This window comes from Phascolarctos cinereus, unplaced genomic scaffold (genome assembly GCF_003287225.1).
Source record: "Phascolarctos cinereus isolate Bilbo 61053 unplaced genomic scaffold, phaCin_HiC Scaffold_726;HRSCAF=1367, whole genome shotgun sequence".
Taxonomy (NCBI): Eukaryota; Metazoa; Chordata; class Mammalia; order Diprotodontia; family Phascolarctidae; genus Phascolarctos; species Phascolarctos cinereus.
Window position 1 is genome coordinate 344,124,617 of NW_027556098.1, and position 25,362 is coordinate 344,149,978.

Genomic DNA, 25,362 nt, shown 5'->3' on the forward strand with positions numbered 1-25,362 from the left:
TATTGCTCATGATCATTAGGTAATAAGCAATAAATCAAGCAAAAAGCATTTATTAAATACCTACTATGTTCCAGTCACTAAAAGGGAAAAATAAGACAATCCATATTCTCAAGTAGTTCGCATTCTATCATATAGTATATCAATGTACTTATAGGACATAGTGGCTGAGGCAGAATTTGAACCCACATATCTTCTCATTCTAAGTCTAATTTTCTTTCTTCTGTACACCCTGACCCTAGCAAAAGGAAGGATCATGAAAACTACTCTAGAAAATGTGGTTTGAAGTAAAAAAAAAAGTGCAAAAGTTTGTAGAGTGCTCATGCTTAGATAGAATGAATACTTTTTTTTTCCTTAGGAGAGGGTCAGAAAATGCAGGATACGACAAGCATTGAACAGGACCACAAAAAAAGGAAATTGACTGTACCAAAGCGACTAAACCATGATCACCAAAACAGGCATCCTAGCTATCTCCACAAGAAAAAAAAAGTGGATAAAGAATTGCCAGTTATCCAGACCATCACCTACAGTTGGAAGGGCAGCTTATTACATTAGTATGTCTTGGATCAACAATATTTACCATCATGCCTGACACATAGTCAATGTAGGACAACTAGTGAGTTGGGTCTAAATCAGATAGGAGGAGATGGGACTGAATCTCATTCAGACAACTGTATGATGTTTCAAATGAGCTCAAATTGTACTCTGCTGACAAAATCCATTTCCCCCCAGTAGCAATAGTGATATACTATTGCAAATAATGAGATACCACAATTTCAAAAGAATCAAAATCATAGATACCTCAGAGGGTGATAATGAAGTAATAATGAAGTATTATTGATGATGAACCAAGGAGAGGTATAAAAGACATTCCAGAAAATAGATGACCAGAGAAAGTAGGTTGGCCAGCCAGGTAGTGTAGGGACAACAGATTGACAGCCCGAATGCTGCAATGAATCTGTAAATTATGAAAGAATGAGAGGAAGGCCAATGCTGCCTTGGGTAGATCCTCTACAGAGTATTTACAAAAAAAAGTGAATAAGCATTGTACTAGATGACAAAGCATGGAAGGGATCTCAATCTATTCAAGGCTACAGTAATTAGCAGTGTTAGAACTTGAATACAGTTCTTCTGACTCCTTATCCAGTTGGATGTGACTGAACAACAATAATAGTCCCCTATTACAGGGAGGGGAAAATCCTGAAATAGGGGACTATTATTGTTGTTCAGTTGCATCCAATTTTTGTGACCCCATGGATTATTTTTTCCATAGGGTTTTCTTGGCAAAGATGTTAGAGTGGTTTACCATTCCCTTGTCCAGTGGATCATCTTTTTTTTTAAATTTTTTTTAAATTTTTTAATTTTTTTTATTCAGAGTGTTAGTAATCTACAAATTTATCCAAGTTGTAAATTTGGCCATATGTGAAGGAACATAATTCACTTAACTTTGAAGTTATTTTGTTTTGTTGTATTTCATTTATTTTACTTTTATTGTATTTAGGCATACACTTTTTTCTCTAAAATGGGTTTAAAATAAGTTAAAGATACTGTAACATGAGACAAGGATATTAACAGAACATGTCACCTAGTTTGCAGATGGTAAAATAGTCAGATTAAGCAGCTAAGTCAAATTACTCATTGACTTTTGAAGTCCTTGTACTGGGTCCTAAGGATTTGGAGACTTCTCAGAACTTAAACACCAAGTTTAGTGTTTAAAACTGTATCTATACTAGCAGTTATGTCTGTGTAGCCTATTCATACCCACTGAACAATGTTATCAGCTGCCTGTTTACATAACCAGGTATTAAGTTAAGATTCTGTCCTAGCAAGGCAAAATGACTTGACGGCAAAATGGACAGCAGGTTTATTTTCTTTTTTTTTTACAAAAATGAAAATAACCCAAATCAGCCTTGAAAAATCAATGTTTAACCTTTGCCTTTTGTACTTGTTTCTATATTGTTACACAGCAATAAGACATTTGGGGAACTTTTCCTAAAATGACTTCATTTGTTATTTTGGAAAATGTCTATTAAAAAAAACCTCTCCAGAATATCAATATCTTAAGAAAAATAGCTTTTGTGTACTTGGGATGTAAACACAGTTTAACAGCATGGTGGTAGCTTTTAATAAGTCTTTAAGGCCATATTGCTTACTTAATGGATTTTAATTCAGCATAATCACTGAATTCAAATCAGCTGAAACTGGCTAGAGTAAAACCAAGGAAAGCTGGAGGCAATGCTTGATGACTGGGAGATGGTCCCTCTAGAGGAGGTTTTATACGGTCCTTTTGACTGTGCAGTGTCTGTGCTATATAATTGGTTGTTACCGTCCAGTCATTTCAATTGTGTCCAACTCTTCATGACCCCATTTGGGGTTTTCTTGGCAAAGATACTGGAGTGGTTTGCCATTTCCTTCTCCAGCTCATTTTACAGATGAGGAAACTGAAGCAATCAGGGGTGACTTGCCCAGAGTCACATAGAGGTCTCTGGACATCAATTTCCTTGCATTAATTTCCTTCAAAACTCAACTCAAACACCACCTTCTGCATTAGGTCTTCCCTAATCCATCTAGCTACTATTGCTCACCCCAATTACCTTGTACTTATTTTGTGGGTACTTATATGTTGTCTCTCTCTTTGAGAGCAGGTAGTGCTTTATTTATTTATTTTAGTAACCCCATACCAACAGCAGTGCATTTTGCTTTGGTAATTTCTGTTTCCTGTACATTAAAAGGGGCATGAATTTGATTCAGGAAAAGAAGGGAGAAACTATGTAATGCCATTTGCAGAGTGTGACAGAAGAAAGTCCTGACTGTGAGGCCAGAGTACCTACATTTATACTCTCATGTTTGATCCTCACTACCTATGTGACCTTAGGCAAGTCACTTACTTTCTATAGCCTTCAAATTTTTTTTTTTAGGCAATTGGGATTAAGTGACTTGCCCAGGGTCACACAGCTAGGTAAGTGTCAAGTGTTTGGTATGAGGTCAGTTTTGAACTCACTTCCTTCTGACTTCAGGGCTGGTGCTCTATACACTGCACCACCTAGCTGCCCCTAGCCTTCAATTTCTTTAGCTATAAAATGAGAGGTTGGGACTTGGGAGCCTTTGAGGCCATTCCAGCTTTAGATTAATAATTCTCTTTGGGTTACTTTAAAAAAAATGCTGTATACCGGAAGGAATATAATAAAAGGAGCACAAGGGAGAAGGAAGGTAGCTGCCTTTGAGGGTCAGTTTAAGAATGTATCATGGGATACAGGCTTTTAAAATGGAGTTTTATAAGGATACATTTTAGCTTTATTTTTTGGCAAGGGATGTGGTACACAAAATTTTACTCTGGGTATATAATGCTGATAGCTGAAGTTAAGGTTATATTATTAAATTTGTTTCCAACTGTGTGCCAAAAGAGCATCTTTTGAGAAGTATTTCACTCCCTATTCTGGTGGTCTATAAGCTGTCTATTATTCTTGTTGTTGTTGTCACCAGTATATTTCTCAAAGCATTTTTTTTTTGTGGTTTCATCATCTGTCATTCATAGTGTTGTGTACAAGAAATCTCCTGGGGATGCTGAACTCCAGGAAAGTTTGCAATTGCCAACTTTCACCCCATGGGGTAGGACTGTTGGCAAGAAATAACAATGTTGACAACCAGAGAGGGAGGGAGTCAGTGTTGGTCATATGAACAAACACACACACACACACACACACACACACACACACAGAATTAAAAAGAGGAAAAGAGAATCAAAGAAGCATAGAGACAGTTCTTGCTAGGAGCAATACCTCTCTACCAGGAATAAGCCATCTCTGAATTTTATATAAAGGCCTTGCTTAGAAAATTGCTATCTTGGAGGGTAGGATTACCATTCAAACTAATCTTGATAAGTTAGAAAAATGGATAGCCATCACTGAGATGAAGCTTATGCAGTAAAAATGCAACATGATTCACTAGAAGAGTATCCATTATAGGATTATCAATTTGGAGCTTAAAGGGACCTTAGTAGTCCTCTAGTCCTGCCCATTCAATTTACAGATGAGGAAACCAAGGTCAGTAACAAATAAGTGATTTGTCCAAGGTCACATGATACATGTTTAATTCTAAAAATAAAACTGTATTGCATAAATAAAATGTTAGGAATTATGGCATAGAAATCTGTTGTCATAACATATCAAGGAATAACAGATCACATGAGAGTTGGAAGGGACTTTAGAGGTCAGCAAGCCCAGCCTCTCCCCCTCACTTTACACATGAGGAAACTGAGGCCCACAGAGAATAATCAGTCATTCAATAAGTATTGATTAAACTCTTGCCAATATACCAGACACTGTTCTAAGTGCTGGGGGGGGGGTAAGAAAAAAATGCAAAACATGGTACCTGTTCTCAAGGAGATCACATTCTAATCAGGGAGACAACATGAAAATAACTACGTACATGTAAGATATGTACAATGTGGGTGGAGGGTAATCTCAGAGGGAAGGTAAGAGCACTGAGGAAGACAGCTGGAAAGGCCTCCTGTAGAATTGAGGGAGTTTTAAGAGAAGCCAAGGTGAAAAGGTAGAGTATTCCAGGCTTGGGAGATAGTCAGTGAAAAGGCACAGAGGCTTCAGATAGTGTTAATAATATTAATAATGCTACCAATACTAAATAATTAATATATAGCACTTACTATATGTCAGGCAGTGTATTAAATGCTTTACAATTAGTATATCATTTGATCCTCACGACAATTTGGGAAGTAGGTGCTATTATTTCCCCCATTCCACAGATGAGGAAACTGAGTCAAACAGAGGTTATGTGACTTGTCCAGCGTAACCCAGCTAGTAAGTGCCTGAGGCTGGATTTGAAATCAGGTCTTTACACCTTTATCCAGTGCTCGATCCACTGAACCACCCAGCTGTCCTGAAGTGTCAAGTGGCTTGAACAAGAAGTCAGAGTTGCAGGATCAGAGTCTGAGGAGGGGAATACGAGAATAAGAAGACTAGAAAGGTAGGAGAGGGCTAGTTTATGAAGGGCTTTGATTGCCAAACAGATGATTTTGTATTTGACTCTAGAGGCAATAGGGTACCACTGCAGTTTATTGAGTATGTAGGGGAGGTGACATGGTAGGATCTTCACTTTAGGAAGATCACTTTGACAGTCGGGTGGAGGATGGATTGGAGTGGGGAGAGACTTGTGATAGAGGCAGACCCACCAGTAGGCTATTGAAGTAGTCTGGGCATGAGGTGATGAGGGCCTATACTAGAGTGTTGGCACTATCAGTGGAGACAAAGGGGTACATATGAGAGATGTTACCAAGGTATAAATGGCAAGACTTGGCAATGGATTGTATATGGGAGGCAATAAGTGCAAATGAAAAGTGGAGGATAAAGCTATAGTTTTAAGTCTGGGTGACTAGGATGATGCTAGTACCCTTGGAAATAATTGGAAAGATGGGAAGAGGGGAGGAATTTTTTTTGGGGGGGAAGATAATGAGTTCTTTATTGGACATCCTAAATTTGAGATGACAATGAGCTGTCCAGTTCAAGCTAAGAAGTACTTGGTCATGTGAGATTGGAGCCCAGGGGAAAAACTAGGTCTGCATATATAGATCTAGAATTCATCTGCATAGAGATAATAGTTGAACCCATGGGATGTGATGATATTATCAAGTGAGAGAGCATAGGAGGAGAGGAGAAGTGGGTCCAGGATAGAACTATGGGGGGTACTCATGGTTAATGGGAATGATCTAGATGAATATCCAGCAAAAGAAAATGAGAAGTGGTCAGATAGGTAAAAGGGGAGCCAAAAGAGAGAAGGGACATGAAAACCTAGGGAGGAGACAGTATCTGGGAGAAGAGATTGATCAACAGTGTAAGAAGTTTCAAAGAGGTCAAGAAGGATAAGTATTGAGAAAAGGCCACTATATTTGGTAATTATGAGATCAATGATAACTTTGGAGAGAGCAGTTTTAGTTGACTGATGAAGATGGAAGCCAGACTGAGAAAATATGGAAGAGATTCAAGGGAGAGGAAGTAGGGGTACCAATTGCAGAAGGCTTTCTTTAGGAATTTAGCTACAAGGGGGATCATGATGGCTTGTGGGGGTTGTTAGATAAAATAAAGGCTTTTAATTATGGGGACATGAGCACGTTTATAGGAAGCAGGGAAAGGTTCAGTAGATAGGGAGACATTAAAAATTAATGAGAGGATGGGATGACAAAGGAGGCAACAAACCAGAGAAGACAGGATAGAATGATGTCAATCGTACATGAAGAAAGTTGACAAGAGTGAAGGAGAATATAGTGGTGGAAAACAATGGAGTGATATGAGGTGAAAAGGAGGTGAAGTGGGACCTGTAGGCAGTGGCCTCCATTTTTATTCATTCTTTCATTTGTTTGTTTGTTTCTTTTTGGTGAAGGATGAAGCAATTTCCTCAGCTGAGAGATTAGGTGAAGGGCTGCTGTGGAAAGCCTGAGAAGGGATTGAAAGGTCTGAAATAACCCCGATGATGAGAGACTCAGCTGATTATGGAGGTGACAGAAAATTGCCATGATGAAATGGGGGCCAAGTTGAGATTATATAACATACACTTGTCTCAGATACAGTCAATATAGTTTCATGACTTTATCTATCTCTGTTCAGCAACATGTAATTAGGAGTAAAAGTGGTAGATTCTGAGAATCATCCAAGGCTGGGGTTTCACGAGTCATGATTGATGATAGGCCAAGGGAACAATTGACCCAAGCACAGCTTAAGTGACTTGCTCAAGGTTACACAGTAATAGTGATGAGATCCGAGCCTACATCCACTGACTCCAAATTCAGCATCCTTTTCACTCTACTTTGGGTACAATGCAATTCTAGCTACCATTTATACAGTATTTTACAGTTTATAAAGTGTTTCACGTAGCTTATCTCATAGGATCCTCAAAACTATCCCGTGAGATACATTATCTCCACTCAATCTCAGTGAGATTAAGTGACTTGTCTAAAGTCACCTAGTTCACACAGATCAGAGGCAGAAATTCAAGACCCAGGTTTGACCTGCCACAAAAAGCAACTGTTTATCATGCAGCATCACAACTGGAGAAAACACTTGAGCTACTGTTACTTATCAAATCAATATGATACCAGGTAAACTGGCCTATAAAATAATCTTTGAAAATCATTGGTCAAGTCCTTCTTGGACTATATGCTCATGTGGGGGCCTTCTGACCCATAGAGAGGGATGAGGGATAGGGACTTAGCCTGCGATTTTGGTAGTATAAGGAATTCTCAGGAGAGGAAGCCCCTCTACCGAGACTGGTCAACAACTTTTCTGCAACACAGGCTCTTAAAGAGTTGCTTAGTTCAGACGTGCCAAACTCACTGCCTGTAAAGGGAAAGTGGGGACCGTTGTCTTTCTCTCTCCGATGCCTAACATAGCTCTTGAATTGTCCTTACTAGATGTTTTTTGAATCAGGGAGCTCCAACACTTCCAAAGAAAGGATTATACATGGGGAACTGAAGCAAACGGGTTAAATGACTTTGCCAGAATCATACAGCTAGTAAGTATCTGAGGGTGGATTTGAACTCAGGTCTTCCTGACTGTAGGCACAGCACCCTATCCCCTGTTGTGACCTAGCTGCCCTGGAATAGAAGTAGCATGCTTGTTAGATGGTATTTCACTATATCCTAGTCATTGATCCCAGCACAACATGACAAACACTACCAATTACTGGACAATGTCATAGCTGGGTTAGGTAACTAAAAGAAATTTACTGACTGCAAGCATTCTAAAACACAGAATTATCCCAAAGATTTTTCTAAATCCAAGGTACACGCTTTGCAAATCTTGCCTCAAAATAAGACCTAAGACCTCCTTGAATACTAAAATTCTTCTGGAAGTAGGGAAAGGGAACAAGAGGGTAAAGAATCTTAAGAAATGAAATGATCTTCAGTAGGTGAGGGATAGGGACTGGATCTGTGTTTCAACTGGCATGAGAAACTCCCAGAAAAGGAAAACCCCTTGACCAGTGCAGGCTGGCACTTTATCTGCAACTTTTTAGACTTTAAAGAGCCTACAGAGGGTGCAGGGGCATAGCCAGTATGTGTTGAAGGGGAGATTTGGATTCTGCTATTCCTGTTTCAAGGCCAGCTTTCCATATACTGCACCTGCTGCCTCACATGGTGCCTCTGTACTGTTCTTCAGTAAAACATTGTTAAGAGAGTTTCTTGGGTTTAAGACACTAGCTAGAAGGCATGGTTGAATTAGTTCTTAGAACCAAGAAGCACTTTCTGTGACACATATTTAAAGTTTCTCTCTTTGAGGAGATGTGGGATATTCTACAAGCTAGAAAACCTTGTTGGGGTAGGGGTAGGGGGTGGGGCTTTAGATTTCCTCTCCTATAAGACAGGATTTCTCAGATCATGTGTCCAAGAGCTCCTTTTTTCCCCCTTTCTGCTTAATTCTATTCTAGAGTGTCAATATATTAATAATAGTCAGTAAGTCAGCAACTGAACATTTGTTAAGTACTTCCTATGTGCTGGGAAAGCAAAAAAATTGTCCCTGTCTTTAAAGAGCTCAGATTCTAAAAGAGGGAGCAATATGTAAAGAACTAGGTAACACAAGATACAAACAGGGTGGATGAAGTCATTTTCCAAGGGGAAGGCACTAGAATGGGCAGGATGGACTGGGAAAATCCTTTTGTAGAAGGTGAGATTTGAGCTGTCTTAAAAAAAGCCAGGCAAGCTAAGAAGAGGTGAAAATGGGGAGCTGGAAAATACCAGATGCCTTTTCTCTTTGCCTTGAAATGACTGGCAGTGATAACTCAATAAATGGCACTCCATGATAAGAATGCTGTAGGATGAGAAGGTATGGAGGGGCTGTATTCTATACTGACGGAAGGAACACCAGGTCTGGCAGGTAGGAAATCTGGATCCTAGGTTGTTCTAAGCTGTGTGGCCTCAGGCAAATCACTTAACCATCTGTGCCTTAATTGTCTCAGCTGTTAAATTGAGATAATTACTCCTACTCTATCAAGGTAGTGAGGATAAAATCTGACAAGTTATTTGATATTTGTAGTCTTGTGACTTTGGGCAAATCACTTAGTATCTTTGGGACACAGTCTCCTCATTTGTAAAATGTGAGGATTGCTGTCACCTGTGTGACCTTGGGCACATCACATAACATCTTTGGGACTCAGTTTCCTAATCTATAAAATGAAAGGATTAAATTAGATGACTTCCATAGTCCCTTTAGGTACAATTAAATGATAGCACTTTGATAACTAAAGAACATGATATATATTACACACTGTATATTATTTGATATAATAATTAATAGTATATTAATACTTAATATTATCTTCCATCTACTCTGTTTATATCTTCTCTGTATCTAATTATTTATGTATTGTCACCCCATCAGACTGTGAGTTCCTTGAGAACAACGACAGTTTCTTGCCTTTCTTTATATCCCCAGAGTTTAGCATGGTGCCTGACACACAGTAAGTGCTTAATAAATGCTTCATAATTATAGGGTTTGTGAACGGGAGGGTTGGGAACAAACTAGGTGTCCTGAGTCTCACTGTAGTGGAAAAATATCATGTGAAAATTTTCCTTATAATACTTTAAGAGTTTTTTTTTGGGGGGGGGATGCCGCTTTATTAATAAAAACACCTTTATTTTAGGAAACTTTAAGAAACACAATGTTCTCAGCTAAAGAATGCAAAGCCTTTACTAAGCATTACTGAATTAAAAGTTTCAAAAGTTCTTTTATAAAAGGTGACAGTTTGTACCCGTGGAACTAAAATGCCTAATTACTACACATAAAGAAAGTCCTGGCTTACCAGCTTGAACCTTTATTTCTACAGATGGATTTAAATGGTTTTGAGCAACGAGTAAGAATTACAGGATTCTTTTGTTTGAGTTTTTACTGGCAGGTACAATTACCAATTTCTTCTGGCACTAGAGAGGTATGTTTTGTACACTGCCTTACTGTCTGGGGAAGCCCTGAGAGATCACTACCATCTACCCACATCAACACATGCTGAACAAAGTAAGTTTCATAGCTTTGAAGTTTAATAAGGCTGAGAGTGGGCTATCTCTTACTTTGCTTCTTCCACATTTTAACACCCTAGGAAAATAGAACAGCTAAGTCATTTCTTGACACTGGGCCAACTTTATAACACTGTGCATTCTATCTAGACACCTCTCTATAGCAAAGGATCTTAACCTGGCATCCATGAACTTTTTAAAAAAATCTTTTTTTGATAACTATATTTCAACAAAATTGCTTTCCTTTATAATCCTATGTATTTTATTTCATAGATTCATAACATTAGTCTGAGAAGGCATCCACGTGCTTCACAAGATTGCCAAAGGAGTCCATGACAAAAAAAAGGCTAAGATTTTTTTTAATGCTTGTTTTCTTATGAAAATTTTGTTCTCGTGATTTGACAGGAAATAAAACCTCACTCTTGGGTCAAGTATTTAGAGGATATGGCAACTCAATATAAGTGCATGTCCTTTTCACTGATGCAGATCACAGCTCCTCTCTGCCTTAGAACAGGAGTTCTTAACATTTTTTGTGCCAGTCTGGTGAAGTCTATGGACCCCTTCTCAGAAAGATGGTTTTCAATAATGGAAGGAATGCTAAATTTCACTAACTTGTAATAGTGAGATTAGTGAAAATAAAGATCTGTTCCCCCCATTTAAGTTCAAGTACCCAGTAAAATCTATCCATAGACCTCAGGTGAAGATGGTCTCAGTTTTTGTGGTTGAAAAAAATTACCTGACAACTATCACCTGGCAACCATTTCTAGTGCTGAAGCTCTCCAAACTTAGTTTTGCTGGTCATTGAACAGAATAGATTGGTTAAGATTCACTGGAGGTTTTATTTTGCTTATATAGCCTTGAAGAATTCAAGATTACTACAATGAGGCACTGGAGGAAGACCTTAGTTGATGTTCAAGTCAAAGAATCAACAAATTAACAAATTCTTCATGTTTTAAATTCCATATGGTGATCACCAAAATAAGTGTTAAGCATATTATCAGAGAGTTGTCTGATGAGAAAAGAAGATAGTGAGAATGGGATATCATTAATGTTATATGGTGAGAATAAGGAATAACCAATGTACTGCTCTCAAACTCTACTGGTATTTATGAGTTGTCAATAGAACTAGATTCTAGAGGAAGATCCCTTGCATACTAGATGGATCCCCTATGGAGAACTTAAGGGTGGACATGGAAAAGAAACACACAAGATAAGAAGGATTGAGGAAGTTGTACTCTATATCATTGGAGGAAGAAGCATATTGTTAGGCACATGATTCCATTTTATATTGTTGTATTAAAATAGCAGTGTCTAAGTATGGTGATTACCATTTAAAAAAAAAACCAGTGCTTTCCACTTTTGTTTCCTATCCACTTGTAGTTTGAAGTGTGTGTGTGTGTGTGTGTGCGTGTGTGCGCGCGTGCACGCACATGCAGATAGACATTTGGCAAGGACACATTGCTTACATTAACAAAAAGAGAGGTGGAAGAAAGGAGAGAGAAAGGAACCAGAAGGGAAGAAAGTGTAAGGGAAAAATAATGAAGGAGAAAATAAGAAGAAAAAAATAGGGAGGAAAAGTGAAGAGAGGAGTGGTAGAGCTTAGGTTAGTGATTAGTGTTTATGTATTTCATCTCAGTTTTGTTTTATTATGATGCGTCATCCCAGATATCTGGGCACATATAAGTAAATCAAAAAATGCATGTGACAGAAATCAGGGCTGAAATTTCTAAGGACTTATAAAGAGAACAAAGCATGTTAGGAAAGGCTACGTGTCCAATAATAATGATGTGCTATCTTTCATATACAAAGCTAATGCTATCAATTCACTGTCAATAGGAAATGTATTTTATCTTTTTTTTCCAAGAATCAGTAATAGATTTTCACTGAGTCATTGACAATAATCAATTTCTCTTGTGGCTACTGACACAATACAAATATACACACACCTATATATGCATAGATATATGTATATGTACACATGTATGTTTTTATATGCCTATGTCTATAATCTATAGCTATACTAAGATGGTCAGTTTGGGTAAGAGATTTAATCTGTTTCCAGGGCACAAGGCAAAACTCCTCTACATAAAGATATATATATAACAACATGACTTTGGTCATTAGGGACAAAAGAACATACGTTACAAGCTCTTACCTGCCCATCAGTCCCAATAGTGCCTCCACAGTCTGTAAGGAGCTCAGACATATCATAGTAGCTGACAAATTCCCATAAACAGGCTTCTAGATTCAGGTTGCGGTAGAATCGCAAGGTACCAGAACCCCTCATGGCTGCGCTGTATTGGTAAGGATATGTCTCTCCAATCACTTCTGAGTTTCTGGTAGCATCAGTCAAGAAACCATGATGCGTCTTTACTTCAGTGTAATCCAGGAGGTTAGAGCACCTGTGGTTCCCAACTCTTGTGCCGTCAGGGCTGAGGGTCAACTCAAAGTTGGACAGCTCTCTAGTGGAGATCACGGGGAGCATGCCTACAAGTTATTATTATCACTGTTATTGGTCATGTCTAGTGGTCACTTTTAAAATTGTCTAGCTGACAGATCTTACAAAATGGGTTGTAGAGACTATATAATAATAATTTATATTTATATAGAACTTTAAGGAGTCTAGCATCATAGATTTTGAGATGGAAGGCTCTTTGAGATTATCTAGTCATAGGATCAAAGATTGAGAACTAGAAGTGACCTTACAGCCCATCAGTTCTAGCCCTCTCATTGATAGATGAGGAGACTGAGATACAGAGTTACACAGGTAGTAAATAATTGAAGTATGATTTGAACCCAGGTCTTCCTGACTCCTACCCCTTGCCTATCTACTATGCGGAATGGTCTCTCATTCTAAAGATGAATAAACTGAAGCTGAAGGAAGTGACATGACTTGGCTAAAGTAATACAGGAAGGAAGCAGTGGATCCAGAATTAGAACCCAGGTCCCTTGATTCCAAATTTGACACTCCCCACTTTACCAAACTGTCTTAATATTTATTAAATGCTCCATGAGGGAGTCTTATTGTTATACATGTTTTACTTAGATGAAACTAAGACTAGGAGGGACAAAGGAACTTGTTCAAGGTCCTATAGCTACTAAGTGTCAGAACTATGATTCCTAGGTCTCTGTATTCCACGTCTGTGGTTTTCTCTACTATATCAAATTGCTTTCTGAGTGCATATGCATACACACAGACACACACACATACACACACACACATATAACTTAGAAACAATGCTGTATATCATGAAATGAAACAATTTTTTAAAATTAAAGCGTGAATATTTATAACAATAGGTAAATCGATTGACTAGACTCAAGATTTGGGAGGACCTTCTGTACTTAGGGCAATGTATTCAAATTTCCTAACAATTCTCAGTCACAGGTTCATTTCTAATCCATAAACATAAGAGAATAATAAAAGATAATTACAAGAATTAATGAAATAATTTTAGACTGCTATTTCCATATTTCATTCAGGCTTGTAATAAAGAAAGCATCTTAATTATTATAAATGTTTAGAGACACACACAAAGCCCAATGACATGTTTAAAGGGAATGCTCAGATAGCTAGATCAAATATTAAAGTGCTTTCTGAATGCTTAAAAGCATGGACATATTAGCTGCATCTTTGGCAAGGCTACTGAGTACTGCAGAAGCAACCATATGTGTTCCTATTTCACAAAGATAGAAATTCAAGTATTTGTCTGTGGTTTCATTGAACAAAGCAATTGGTTTTCTGGATGTCAAAGGTAGAGAGAAGAAAATGCTGTTGTAGAAAAAGAAACCCCCAACAACTAGGCAGAATGACAGTCTTGGGACATGCTAGTTAATGGCCTTCAAAGGCCTGAGTTGGTAAATTATATGTTGGGTTATTTAGGATAGTAAGCAAAAAAAATCCTAATTACCAAAACATTTTCTTTATTTGACTAGATTAGTTTACCTACCATCAATGTGTGGCATTGTGACAGTGAGCTTGATAAGATTTGTGTAGTCTGCGTCTTCAGAGCCCGTGTAACGCAATTTGGCTGAGAAAGGTTCTGCACCAACCACACCTGGCACCCGGGGTTGACAAAGACCTTTGTGAAAAGTACAAATAATGTTTTTGTGTGTGCAGTTAAGAGGAAGAATAACTTACTATGAAGCTTAATGTTTTTTAAATGATAGTTTCTCTTAATACCAGTTTAACAAAAACATAGAATGACAGGTGACATCATTACAGGGCACATCATTAGGAAATAAAAGAGAGAATCCAATTAACGGTTCTGGGGCAATTCTACCTACCTTATGTGCTCTACTTAAGGCACCAGAGGGTGTTTTTTTTTGGGGGGGTGTGGAGTGCTATTACTTTTGGACAAATGAGTTAATTTAATACTATAACTGAGGTCACGAAACCTTCCTAATGGCAACAGAAGCTGGGGGATTAGTAGGTAGAGGGCTGTGCTTGGAATCAGCAGTGTCTGATTTAAACTGAATTTGAATTTTGTCTCAGACACTTATTAGTATTGTAACAGTGCAAGTCACGATTCCTGATATGTAAATGAAGGGAGGGGGACTCTATGTCCTTTTTCAGCTCTATATTTATGAAGTTCAGCTAGGAAGGCTATATACACAAATAAAGGAAATAAATAGGAAAAAGTCACATGGGTTGATCATGCTGAATTAGCATTTTCAATTTTATAGGTACTTTGTCATCTCCGTGAATATGAAGGGGTTCAAAATAAGCATGTACTTTGTGGTTCACAAATTAAACTCATTGCATGTGCTTTCTTTCAAATTCAAGCTATACTTACTAAATAGATGCCAAAGACATAAAGTAGATTTTTTTTTCTTCACATTTAGTCATATTAAAAAAAAATAAAAATGACTCAGGGCACAATTAAAGCAAACAAAGCATCAGTAATTCTGACATAATTTTCATACAATAATAATAGCAATAGCTAGCATTTATTTGGCATGTTAAGGTTTGGAAAACACTTTATCTCATTTGATCCTTACACCAATCTTGTGAGGGAGTTGTTTATTATCCCCAGTTTACAGAGGAGGAAACTGAGACTGAAAGAAGTTATATGACTTGCCCAGAGTCTGAGGAAGGATTTGAACTCAGATCTTCTAGACTTTAAGTCCAACTTCCTATTTACTGTGCCACTTAGCTGTTTCTGTTTTTCCTTCAACACAAACTTACATGGTATGATTTCATTTCAACAGAAAGGATTAAATTCTTGGATTATGAGAAGGCAATATTAAGTTTCTTATTGACTTGAAACCATAGATATTAATCAAAAGGGATAGAGACTGGACCTGTGATTTCATTCTTACAGGGAACTCCTAGGTAAGAGAACTCCCTCCACCAAGAACAGCCAGCACTTTTTTCAGAACTTATATTCTTAGTATTCCCTATAATACTGAGGGGTTAAGTGCTTTTTCTAGGCTAGTAATTGTCAGAGGTGGGATTTGAACCTAGGTCTTCCTGGCTCCAAAGCAAACTACACCATATTGTCACTTTTAAAGAAAGAGGCATATTTGGCCTAAAAAACATTATCACTAAGTAGCAGATACTAAACATATGAATGCAATATACTTCACTTTATGTAGTACATGTGTTTCTGAACATGTACACATGAATGGGCTGAGCCATCTCCAGTTGTCCTGATGAATACCTGGTCACTGGACCCAGATGACTCTGGAGGAGAAAATGAGGTTGGTGACCTTGCCCAGCCTTCCCTCACTCAAATTGGCAATTGCATGTCATGCTATCATCTCCCTGATATCATGGTCCTCTTTGAGAAAAAAGGACCAACATAACAATAACAACATGAACTGAATTTGTGTAAATTAAACCATAATTAAATGTACTTGGGGGATTCATGACCTTTAGAATAAACAAAAATGTTTTTCCTTGTTACAAAATGCAAGGTGTGCTTGTAGGGTGATGCTGACTGTTCCTTGCTTGAGAGAAATTATCTCTAGAAATGAGAACTTTCCAATAATGTTCTGAATATAGATGCTGTGTACATTTGACTGCAACTTTAAATGAATAAGGGCAGAAATTACCTTCCTCTCTGTTCACAGTGACAATTGGGCTCATTAGCTCCAGCCCTTCATTTCCATTGGTGTTCACAGCTCGAGCTGCACACTGTACCCTGGAACCAGCTTGAAAGTAAATGGAGTCCAAAGTGATCATCTTAGAGGAGGTAAAAAAAGTATCAAAATCCACTTCTTTCATGGGGCTGGTCACACCATCAGGGCCTGTGGGTGCACTGACAAGCCATCGGTATCTAGTCAATGTATCATTGATACTCTCACTTGAGCATATGGAGCCTGTCTTCTCATAGTCAGAATATTTGGGGTTGCAAGCCTATGGAAAACAGACATAACATTATTGTGACAATCATGTATGATTACATGGAAATTTCTCTTCTCAAGTTCTTTCTCTATGTGCTTTCCCAGTGATCTTCTCTACTCCCACAGTTTCCTTGACGATTTCTGTACAGAGGACTCTAGCACTGTCTTTACTCCTTAACCCTAGTCCTACGTTGCCAGACTTCTAATGAGTATCTTGAGTGGGAATGCTACACTATCATCTGGCAGGTCAACATATCAAACTCATCATCTTCCTCCACATACCAATTTTTTGTCTTCACTTTCCTATTTTTTTCTTGATGGTACCAATATTTCCTACTCCCCCAATCTTCAGATTTTGGAGTTACCTTTGAGTCTTCCGTTAGCTCACTTAATTTTCCCCAATCAGGGGTCAATTCTTTCTTTTTGATATATCTTTCCATTACTATTACTTTAGTGTAGGCACACAGTTCAAATCCAGGACAATGTAATGGGCACCTAATTGATATCATTGGGTTGTGTCCTCTTTTCATTCTATACTGTACACTATTGCCAGAATAATATTTCTACAGCATCATGTTGAATTTACCCTTGTCTGCTAAAAAAACAAAACTTAAAAAAACCCCCACTCACTGTAAACCAAATTCAAATCTAAGTTCTTCATGATGCAGTCCAAAGTTGCTTTTGCAGATTTATTAATTCATTCAAAAAAATATCACTAACTCATTTTCTTAGACCTTATTTCTGGTGCTGGAGAAAGACTCTATCCATGAATATCATGGAATCTGAAGGAATTAGCTTGTTATCAATCCCTTAACTGAGTTCTTTATCACAGTGGATACACAGTCAGGATCCAAAAGGATCTCGATAGGATAGAACATTGGGATGAATCTAATAAGATGAGATTTGGTAGAGATGTATGTAAAGTCTTTTATTTGGGTACAAAAAAAATTTCACTTGTGTAATATAGGGAAGCATGGAGAGATAGTTGTTCTGAAAAAAAGACCTATGGTTATACTATCCTGTAAGGTCAATATGAGTCAGCAGCATAATATGGCAGTCAAAAAAGCTAATGCACCTGTGAGTTATATTAGGAGGGGCCTAACTTCCAGGAATAGGGAAGTGATAATCCCATTGTACTCTGACCTTGTCAGACCTCATCTGAAGTGTTGTGTTCAGTTCTGGGCACAATGATTTAGGAAAGACATAAACTGGAGAGTGTCCATATTTGATACATGAGATAAACATAGTGCCTTACACATTACAGACACAATACAAATGCACTAGTTCTTCCATTTAATATTTTTGCCATTTTCTATACATGATTTGTGATATTTTTGATTGGTTACGTTGGCTTAGAATTACTCCATTCCCCAACCCCTCCTACCCAACCCACTAATCCTAACAATTCTTCAAGACCATATTCAAATCCTGTCTCTTCCATGAAACATTCTAAAGACATATTAAATTGTATATATCTCTGTTTCCTCTGAATTAAATTCAATTCAATCCAAAGTAACCATCATTTGTTAAATGGCTACTATGTGTAGAATAATTTATTAGTCATTGGAAGGATATAAAAATATTATACAATGTGGTCCACCAATGCCTATTGTTTTTAATCACTTATATTATCCTTATTACATAGGTAGATAATTGTACTTACCTATGCACATTTAAAATATTCCTTAATAGTTTGCAATGTTCTTGAAGATAATGATTTTATCTTAATTCATCTTCCTATTCCCAAAGCATTTAAGAAATATCTATTCATAATCAGCATTCAACAAATGAATGAAGGAATGGATGAATAAGTGGGTGAATAAAAATAAGTCATTCCGTTACATATCATTAAAATTTTCCTTTGGGAATTTCAAGATAATCATACCCAGATAAACATAAATTTATTCTATCTTCTCACTTTCTTTACTGTAGCATATTATGCTTCAATCTTAGCATAACATTGTGTTATTACGACTTCTTAAAATCATTTATTTTCAAATTATATTCCACAGTTGCCTACTCACTGTAATACAAGCCACAGGGTAGCCAGGCACTGGGCCAGGGCTGTCTTTAATTCTGAAAATGTCATCATATATCAACAGGGATACAACTTGAGGTACAGAAGGGAAAGTGACATCTGCCATGCTGTTCATTTCTTCTATGTACACGATGGCTTTGGTTGCCTAGAAAAAAGAGAAATCTCATTGATTAATATTTTTACTCTAAACACACTAATCAAAGTTGACTTTTGATATAATTAGGATTTCTTTCTTAAATCATAGATCAAAGTGATTATCTGTCTCTACTTCTTGAATTTAAAAATTAACACAAAGTAAAAAACACAAGTTTTTTTTTTAAAGAAACATTACAAAATAAAGAGACTCACTACAAAATTTAGTGGGGGAAAAAACCACCTTTATGTTTTGAATTCACATTCACAATAGATACATAGCTTAAGAGTGAGAACAGTGATTTTTACCAAATTATTTGCCCTTTAGTTACTATATTAGTGGATCAGAGAAATGTCATAGACAATGCATCTGGATTTCACCATGGTATTTGATAAAGTTCTCATGATAATTTTAAAGATTAGATAGGAAGTTAATGCAGTCTTAGGCTATACTAATAAAAGTATAAAGGCCAGCCATAGTATAGTGGGTAGAGATCTGGCCTTCAAGACAGGAAGACCTGCATTCAAGGTCTAACTCTCAGACATGCAGACTGTGTGGCCCTGGACAAATCACTTAATTTCTCAGTGTTCTAGGTAACTCTTCAAGGTTCTAAGTTAATAATAAGTATAGCTAGCATTTATATAGAGCTTTAAGGTTTGCAAAATACTTCATATAAATATTATCTCATTTTATCCTCATGCCAATCCCATGAATTAGGTGCTATTATTAATTCCTGAGGCGGGTAGAGGTTAAACGACTTGCCCAAGGTCATACAGTAACTAGTGGCAGAGAAGATGGCAACTTACATTAGCTAAAGAGAGTTTCCTCATCTGGGAGTTCCCTATTTCAGGGAAGACACAGATCTCTATCCTTACAAAGAAATGAAGGAAAAGAAACAAGCACCTATTAAGCTCCTACTAAATATGAGGCACTATAATAAGCATCTTAGAAATATTATTTCATTTAATCATAATAACGACCCTGAGAGGTAGGTGCTATTGTTATCCCCATTTTAAAGATGAGGAAATTTAGACTGAGAGATATGTGAGTAAAGAATCTGTCTTATTGATTCAAAATCATCATATATGTTCAGGAAGGAAACTTCAGTACTTTATGAGAGCTGTGATTTCATCTATGTAGATATATCCTTTGAACTAATGCAGAATGCAGTCTCTCCATATCTTAGTGGATAGTCTGATGCATTGGTGTGGCTAACAGCATTTATCGCCTGGTGGCCAGACTTCTTGTAAGATGATTTTCTGAAGTTAGCCAGGATATTCTGCAAGGACAGATCCAGGTCCATATTTGAAGCCTTTCTGGTTTGAGAGGAGCTAGCAGAGCCTGTACTCTGATGGCACAGGCTTCAAGTAAGAGACAACATAGCATGGTGGATAGGGCAATGGACTTGGAGTCAGGAAGAACTGGCCTCAAATCCTAATGCAAACATCTACCAGCTATGTAGGAATTTTGTAGCAGATTTAGGAATAAACCCATGCTACATGGTGACCATTGGAGTACATGTACACACTTGCACAATAATATTACTCACCTGTGTCTCTGCCACCATGTTTTCATCAGGCTTCAGGTGAACAGTGAAGGCCTCCCTCATCTCACTGACTCCATCAAAAAGCACTTCAATCTCAACAATGTGCTGGGTTTCACCCTCCTTAAATTCAATTTCTACAAATGCAAAAAAAGATAGATTTAAATCTGGAGTCTATGGGGTCTTATAGTCTTATAGAGTCTATAATAATATATTATTAATAATTTTTGTGGTTTGTAAACAGGATTTTCTATTCTCATTACTCGTTTCCTACATGGCTGCCACTAGTCAATATCATAACCTAGGAGCACAGGATGATAAAATCATTGTCTAGATTTAGAGCTGGAAGGGACCTTTGAGGCCCTCTAGTGTAATCTCTTCATTTTACATAGGAAGCCAAGCATGGTAAAAATCACACAGATAATATGTCATAGCTAGAATTTGAACCCAGAACCTCAGATTCTAAATCAAGCTTTTGTTCCACTCTAGAACAACAACTAGGTATAGCTTAAATTGATCGAATCAATTGAACTTATTTTTTTCACTAGTTCATAGGGTATTTTTCCTCTGGGGAACAAAAAATGTTTCAAATGGATTTTTAGTTTTTGTTAACAATTCAACTTGCACATTAGTTTGATTGCATTTTGTCTCTTGGAAAATCTAGTGGTTAGACATAGTAGGTCATGGTGGAAAGAAGGCTGGATTTGGAATCAAAAGACTTTGGTTTAGAGCCTCACTTTGCTGCTTACTAGTTGCATGACCTCGGGAAAGTCTTATTTTCCTCCCCTGGGGTTTAGTTGCCTTACCTTTAAAATCAGGGTATTGGATTTATGGTTTATATGATACCTTTTAGCTCTACAGCCTATGATCCTGATTGTATTTAAAATATTTTTCCTTATTGCTTTTTTTTTTCTTCTAGAGATAGGAATGTAGTTGAGTTTTTGCTCAGACTTATTACTGGACACGTCCTGGTAGTCATGCACGATATGTTGACAAAAATAGAGTACTGATTAAAAAAAGATGACTTCATTTAGTGTTTGCCTTTTGAAAAAGTAGGCCAATTATCAGGATAAAATGAGTAATCACTTTAGATAGGTGACTTAATACATATATTTTTCTGTCAAACCAATTTTTTTTTTGCTATTGAAAAATGGTGCTTTTGAGTGTACAAATAATAGTCAAAATTATGTTTTTTTCTATTAAATTTTATGAAATAGAAACTTTTCCATTAAATATTTAGTCAATGCATCTTAATATTTTGTTCTTTCTGTATACAATAATGTTAAGTTGAAGAGTTTTCCCCCCTTTATTTTGTTTGCAAATCTATCATTACATGTATTTCTCATACTCTTTTACATTTTTGAAATAATTTGATCTTTTGTTCTTACATACCTCACCTTTTCTTCCCTCCCTCTCCCAGAGAACTATCCCTTATAACAAAGAATAAAAAAAAGAGGACAAAAAATAGTTCAGCAAAACTAACCAACACAGTGAAAAAGTCTGTCATTATATGCACTGTTCCATACCTGTGGTGCCCCATCTCTGTGAAAAAGCAAAATGAGTGGGCTTTTCAAACTTTTCTTTGAGATCAAACCTCATCATAATTTCCCAACATTGAGTTTTGATTGTTCTGTTGTTGTGGTTGATTTGATGTTTGTTCAATTTACATTATTGCAGTCTTTGTGTATGTTGTTTTCCCGGTTTTCTTACTTCATATTGGGTCATTTCATTTAAGGCTTTCCATGTTTCTCTCTATTTATCACATACATTGTTTTGTCCAGCATACTAATTAATATTCCATTCCATTAACATACAATAATTTGTTGAGTCAGTCCCCAATTGATGTGCATCCACTGCAACAATGTAAATATCTACTGTCTATGTGAATAGCTCTTTTCTTTTTTCTTTTTCAAATGTATTGACCAGCACAGTAATCAATAAAACACTAAATCAACTTAAAGTATGGCTTCTGCTTACCTTCTGACACGGGGTGATAGTCTTCTCCTGAGACGGCAGAGCCATCCTTTGTGTGCACTCTCACAATGGAAACCTTTGAAGTATCTCCTTGACGAAGCACAGGGATTTTCACAATGACTGACTGACTTGGTCCTTTTGGTTCACGGACACTAAATTTGGTTTCTCCAAGCTTAATAATTGTCCCTGAAATTTTGAAAAATAAAATCAAAGTGATTATATTGGTCATAATCTCCATGCTTAGTTCATGTTATAATGGATAAAAACATCTTACGATCAGCATCATCTCGAATCTTTATCAAAGTTTCATTTTGTTCACCAACTGAAGCTCCGAAAGGGGATTCACTTTGTGGAGTACCAAGAACCAAACGAAGTTCCTCTTCTTCTTCATAGATCACATCATCCATCAGTACAAGGATGCAGGGCTTCTCGGTCTCACCTGGAATGAGAAGGCGAGAAGCTAATATCATTCCATACAATCCAATCATAAGGTCCATTTACATAGAGAACAATGTATAGTGGAAGTGGGTGCAATTTCTTATAAGACCCTGAAAAATATCCGTAAACATAATTGTATGGCATATTTTTAGAAAACTGTATACATTTTCCAAATTTCATAGAGATGTTCCATTTGTGTCCACATATCTTTAATCCAATAGACAGCGTTCTACACTGACATATAAAGGTTAGTCAGGATGGATTTCTTATTTTAATTTTTTGATTTATGGTCCAAATTTTTGCTTTTTGAAAACAGAACTTTAAAATGCAGTTATGCCCTTCAACTTGCAGAATTTTGAAGTCACTTAAGACCTTACTAGTTTTTAGAGGTTTGCTAATATGCTCAATTGTTAGCTATAGCAGATACTAATTACAAATTTGAAGGAATTGAAAGTGTGATTGGGAGTTATTTAATTAAATAAATAAAATATATTTTCAAAAAGAAAACTTTAAATGTTAGACTAAAGAGTGTATATTTTATCCCATAAGCAATAGTTTAGGTGCTCCAAAAAGTAATTGTCAAATATCAGGCTCAGGAAGATTATTTTAACACTTACATGTAAGATCAATTGCAAAAAGGGAGAAATGGGAGTCAGGCCAATTCAGCAGATATTGCATTAATTGTCCAGACCAGAGATGATGCAGGCCTGAACTAGAGTTAAGGCAATGGCATTTGGAAGAAGGAAGTGGCAATGGCAATAGAGAGGAAGGGTGAGCTTGTTTACAACTATTCTGCTGGCCGTAATATCATCCTCTTGGTATCCTGGAAGGAAGAGCTTCATATTATTCATGGCAAAACTAGTTTACTGTAACTGCTATCATTTTCCAATGGGGAAAAAAGCCGAGGGAAGTTTTTCTTCTCTCCAACAAGGCAGTACAAACGTAATCTACTCCTTAGCCTTGAAGAGAATTGAGGGACCATTTATTTAATACTTATCTTTAGCCTTTTAAATTCATGTCCTTATAAACATGTAAACTATTATTTAAGAATAAGGTCTCCAATAGCACATTAAAGAAAGGAAAAAAACAAATTGAAGGAATTGAAGGTCATTTCATATCTATTGCCGTAGACAAGAGACTGAGAAAAAATTTTAATTAAAAAATTTTTAAAATGTGTTTCCTTTTTAGAAATAATAATTTTTATTAATCAACCTTAACTACAATCAATGGTATGTAGATCATAAACATAGAAAAAAATTTCATGAAAATTAAAACCTGCTAAGTAAGTGTATATAATCAGTGATTACTCCTTGTCATTTTAATATATTTTCAAAAATAGATTTTTATAATAATCTAGATATCCCCATGTCCCTCCTTTTCTCCTAGAAAGCTCTCCCATATAATAAAAAAAATTTAAAAGAGAAAGTGGAATTAGAGGGAAAAATCAGTAAAATCATTCAATACATCCATTAAAAACAAAAACCTGACATTATATGCAATGTTCTACAACCCAAAATCTGAGTCCTAATTTACCAGGAAGGAATGTGATAATGGAACTGTCTGTGTTTGGGCGTTCTTCAAAGTCCATCATTACTTGTGCAGATCCTTGCCGAGTATAGCATCTCACTGAAGACCTGTGCTGGATATCCCCACTCCTATAAATCATGGCAACAATCTGGCCATCATTTTCATTACCACTGTACACACGTTCTTTAAACTGCATCTTAGGTACTAGGAAGTAAAACAAAAATCAGAATGTTTTGAAAATTAAGTTTTGGATGAAATTACTCAAAATACATTTAATTTTAACCTATTTCATCATCCTTTTTTACTTGGAGATATGTTAAAAAGTAAATAAAGCAAACTTTTAGGAAGTTAATGGTATCAAAAGAGATAATTAATTCTTTCCAAAGAATTCTGGTCATAACAGGTTTGAGGTAGGTTATAGTCAAAGATATACTGGTAAATGTTTAACAACTGGTTATCTAGATTAAAAAAATAATGCTCAATATGTTTTAAAATTTAATCTCATTATTAACATTTTCCAATAATTTTTAAAAGTCTAGACAAGTAACAAATGAATAAATCAAGCCCTGATTTGTAGTATTTACTGATTCCTGAGGTTTAAGTGCTTACACAGAAAATTTGACAATTCACCCATGAGTGGCCACTGCACACTCCTGGAGAGTGATCACATTAAGCAAAACTGATAAAAATTGTGTATTATTTCACATGGCAATTGGATTGTTTCAACTGAAAGAAAGGAAAAAAAGTACCATGAGAATTCAAGGTAATAAAAGCATAATATCTTGCACATAAAGTCTTGCAGCATGATAAATGTTGAACTAAATTTTTTTTAAATTGCCAGAATAATAGCGATCATAACAACTAGTATCCAATCCCATTATAATTACTCATTTGAGACAAAGATTGAAAATATCTTTAAAGACTGCAAAATTCTATGATATTTACCAATGGAAAAGGTAAACCCAATTCAAATGTCAATTTAGAAACAGTCAGGTAGCCTTACGGTACTTTTAAAAATTGATTTAAAAAAACCCCCGAATAACACCAACATAATAGCTACTTACAATCAGAGGCTGAATCATTAATAAAAATTGTGGCTTTGTTGGGCTCTCCAAGGGCAGCATTCATAGGCATACGTAATACTAATTCAAACTTCTCAACTCCCTCTAATATTGGTTGTCCTCGATCATCCAGAATAATGACCCGGAGAGTTTGCATGTTAACTCCAGGTGGGAAATCTAAATTACGACTGATGCCCACATAATCAGTTCCAGCTAAAGGAGAAATAAAGGATTAACTGATTAAAGAGTGACAAAAGAAACTACCATCCTTTCAGTCACCCAAGTTTACAG

General features: G+C 36.5%; 1 protein-coding gene across 1 annotated transcript in view; it reads right to left on the reverse strand.

Annotated features, from left to right (window-relative positions):
* Positions 1-25,362, reverse strand: part of FREM2 (FRAS1 related extracellular matrix 2) — a 210,895-nt gene that overhangs the window by 21,971 nt on the left and 163,562 nt on the right. Inside the window, 9 exon segments of the mRNA XM_020969996.2 lie at positions 12,165-12,496; positions 13,960-14,091; positions 16,067-16,370; positions 18,382-18,540; positions 20,078-20,208; positions 22,049-22,231; positions 22,320-22,484; positions 24,017-24,214; positions 25,075-25,284. Of these exon segments, the coding sequence (XP_020825655.1) occupies positions 12,165-12,496; positions 13,960-14,091; positions 16,067-16,370; positions 18,382-18,540; positions 20,078-20,208; positions 22,049-22,231; positions 22,320-22,484; positions 24,017-24,214; positions 25,075-25,284 (1,814 nt within the window).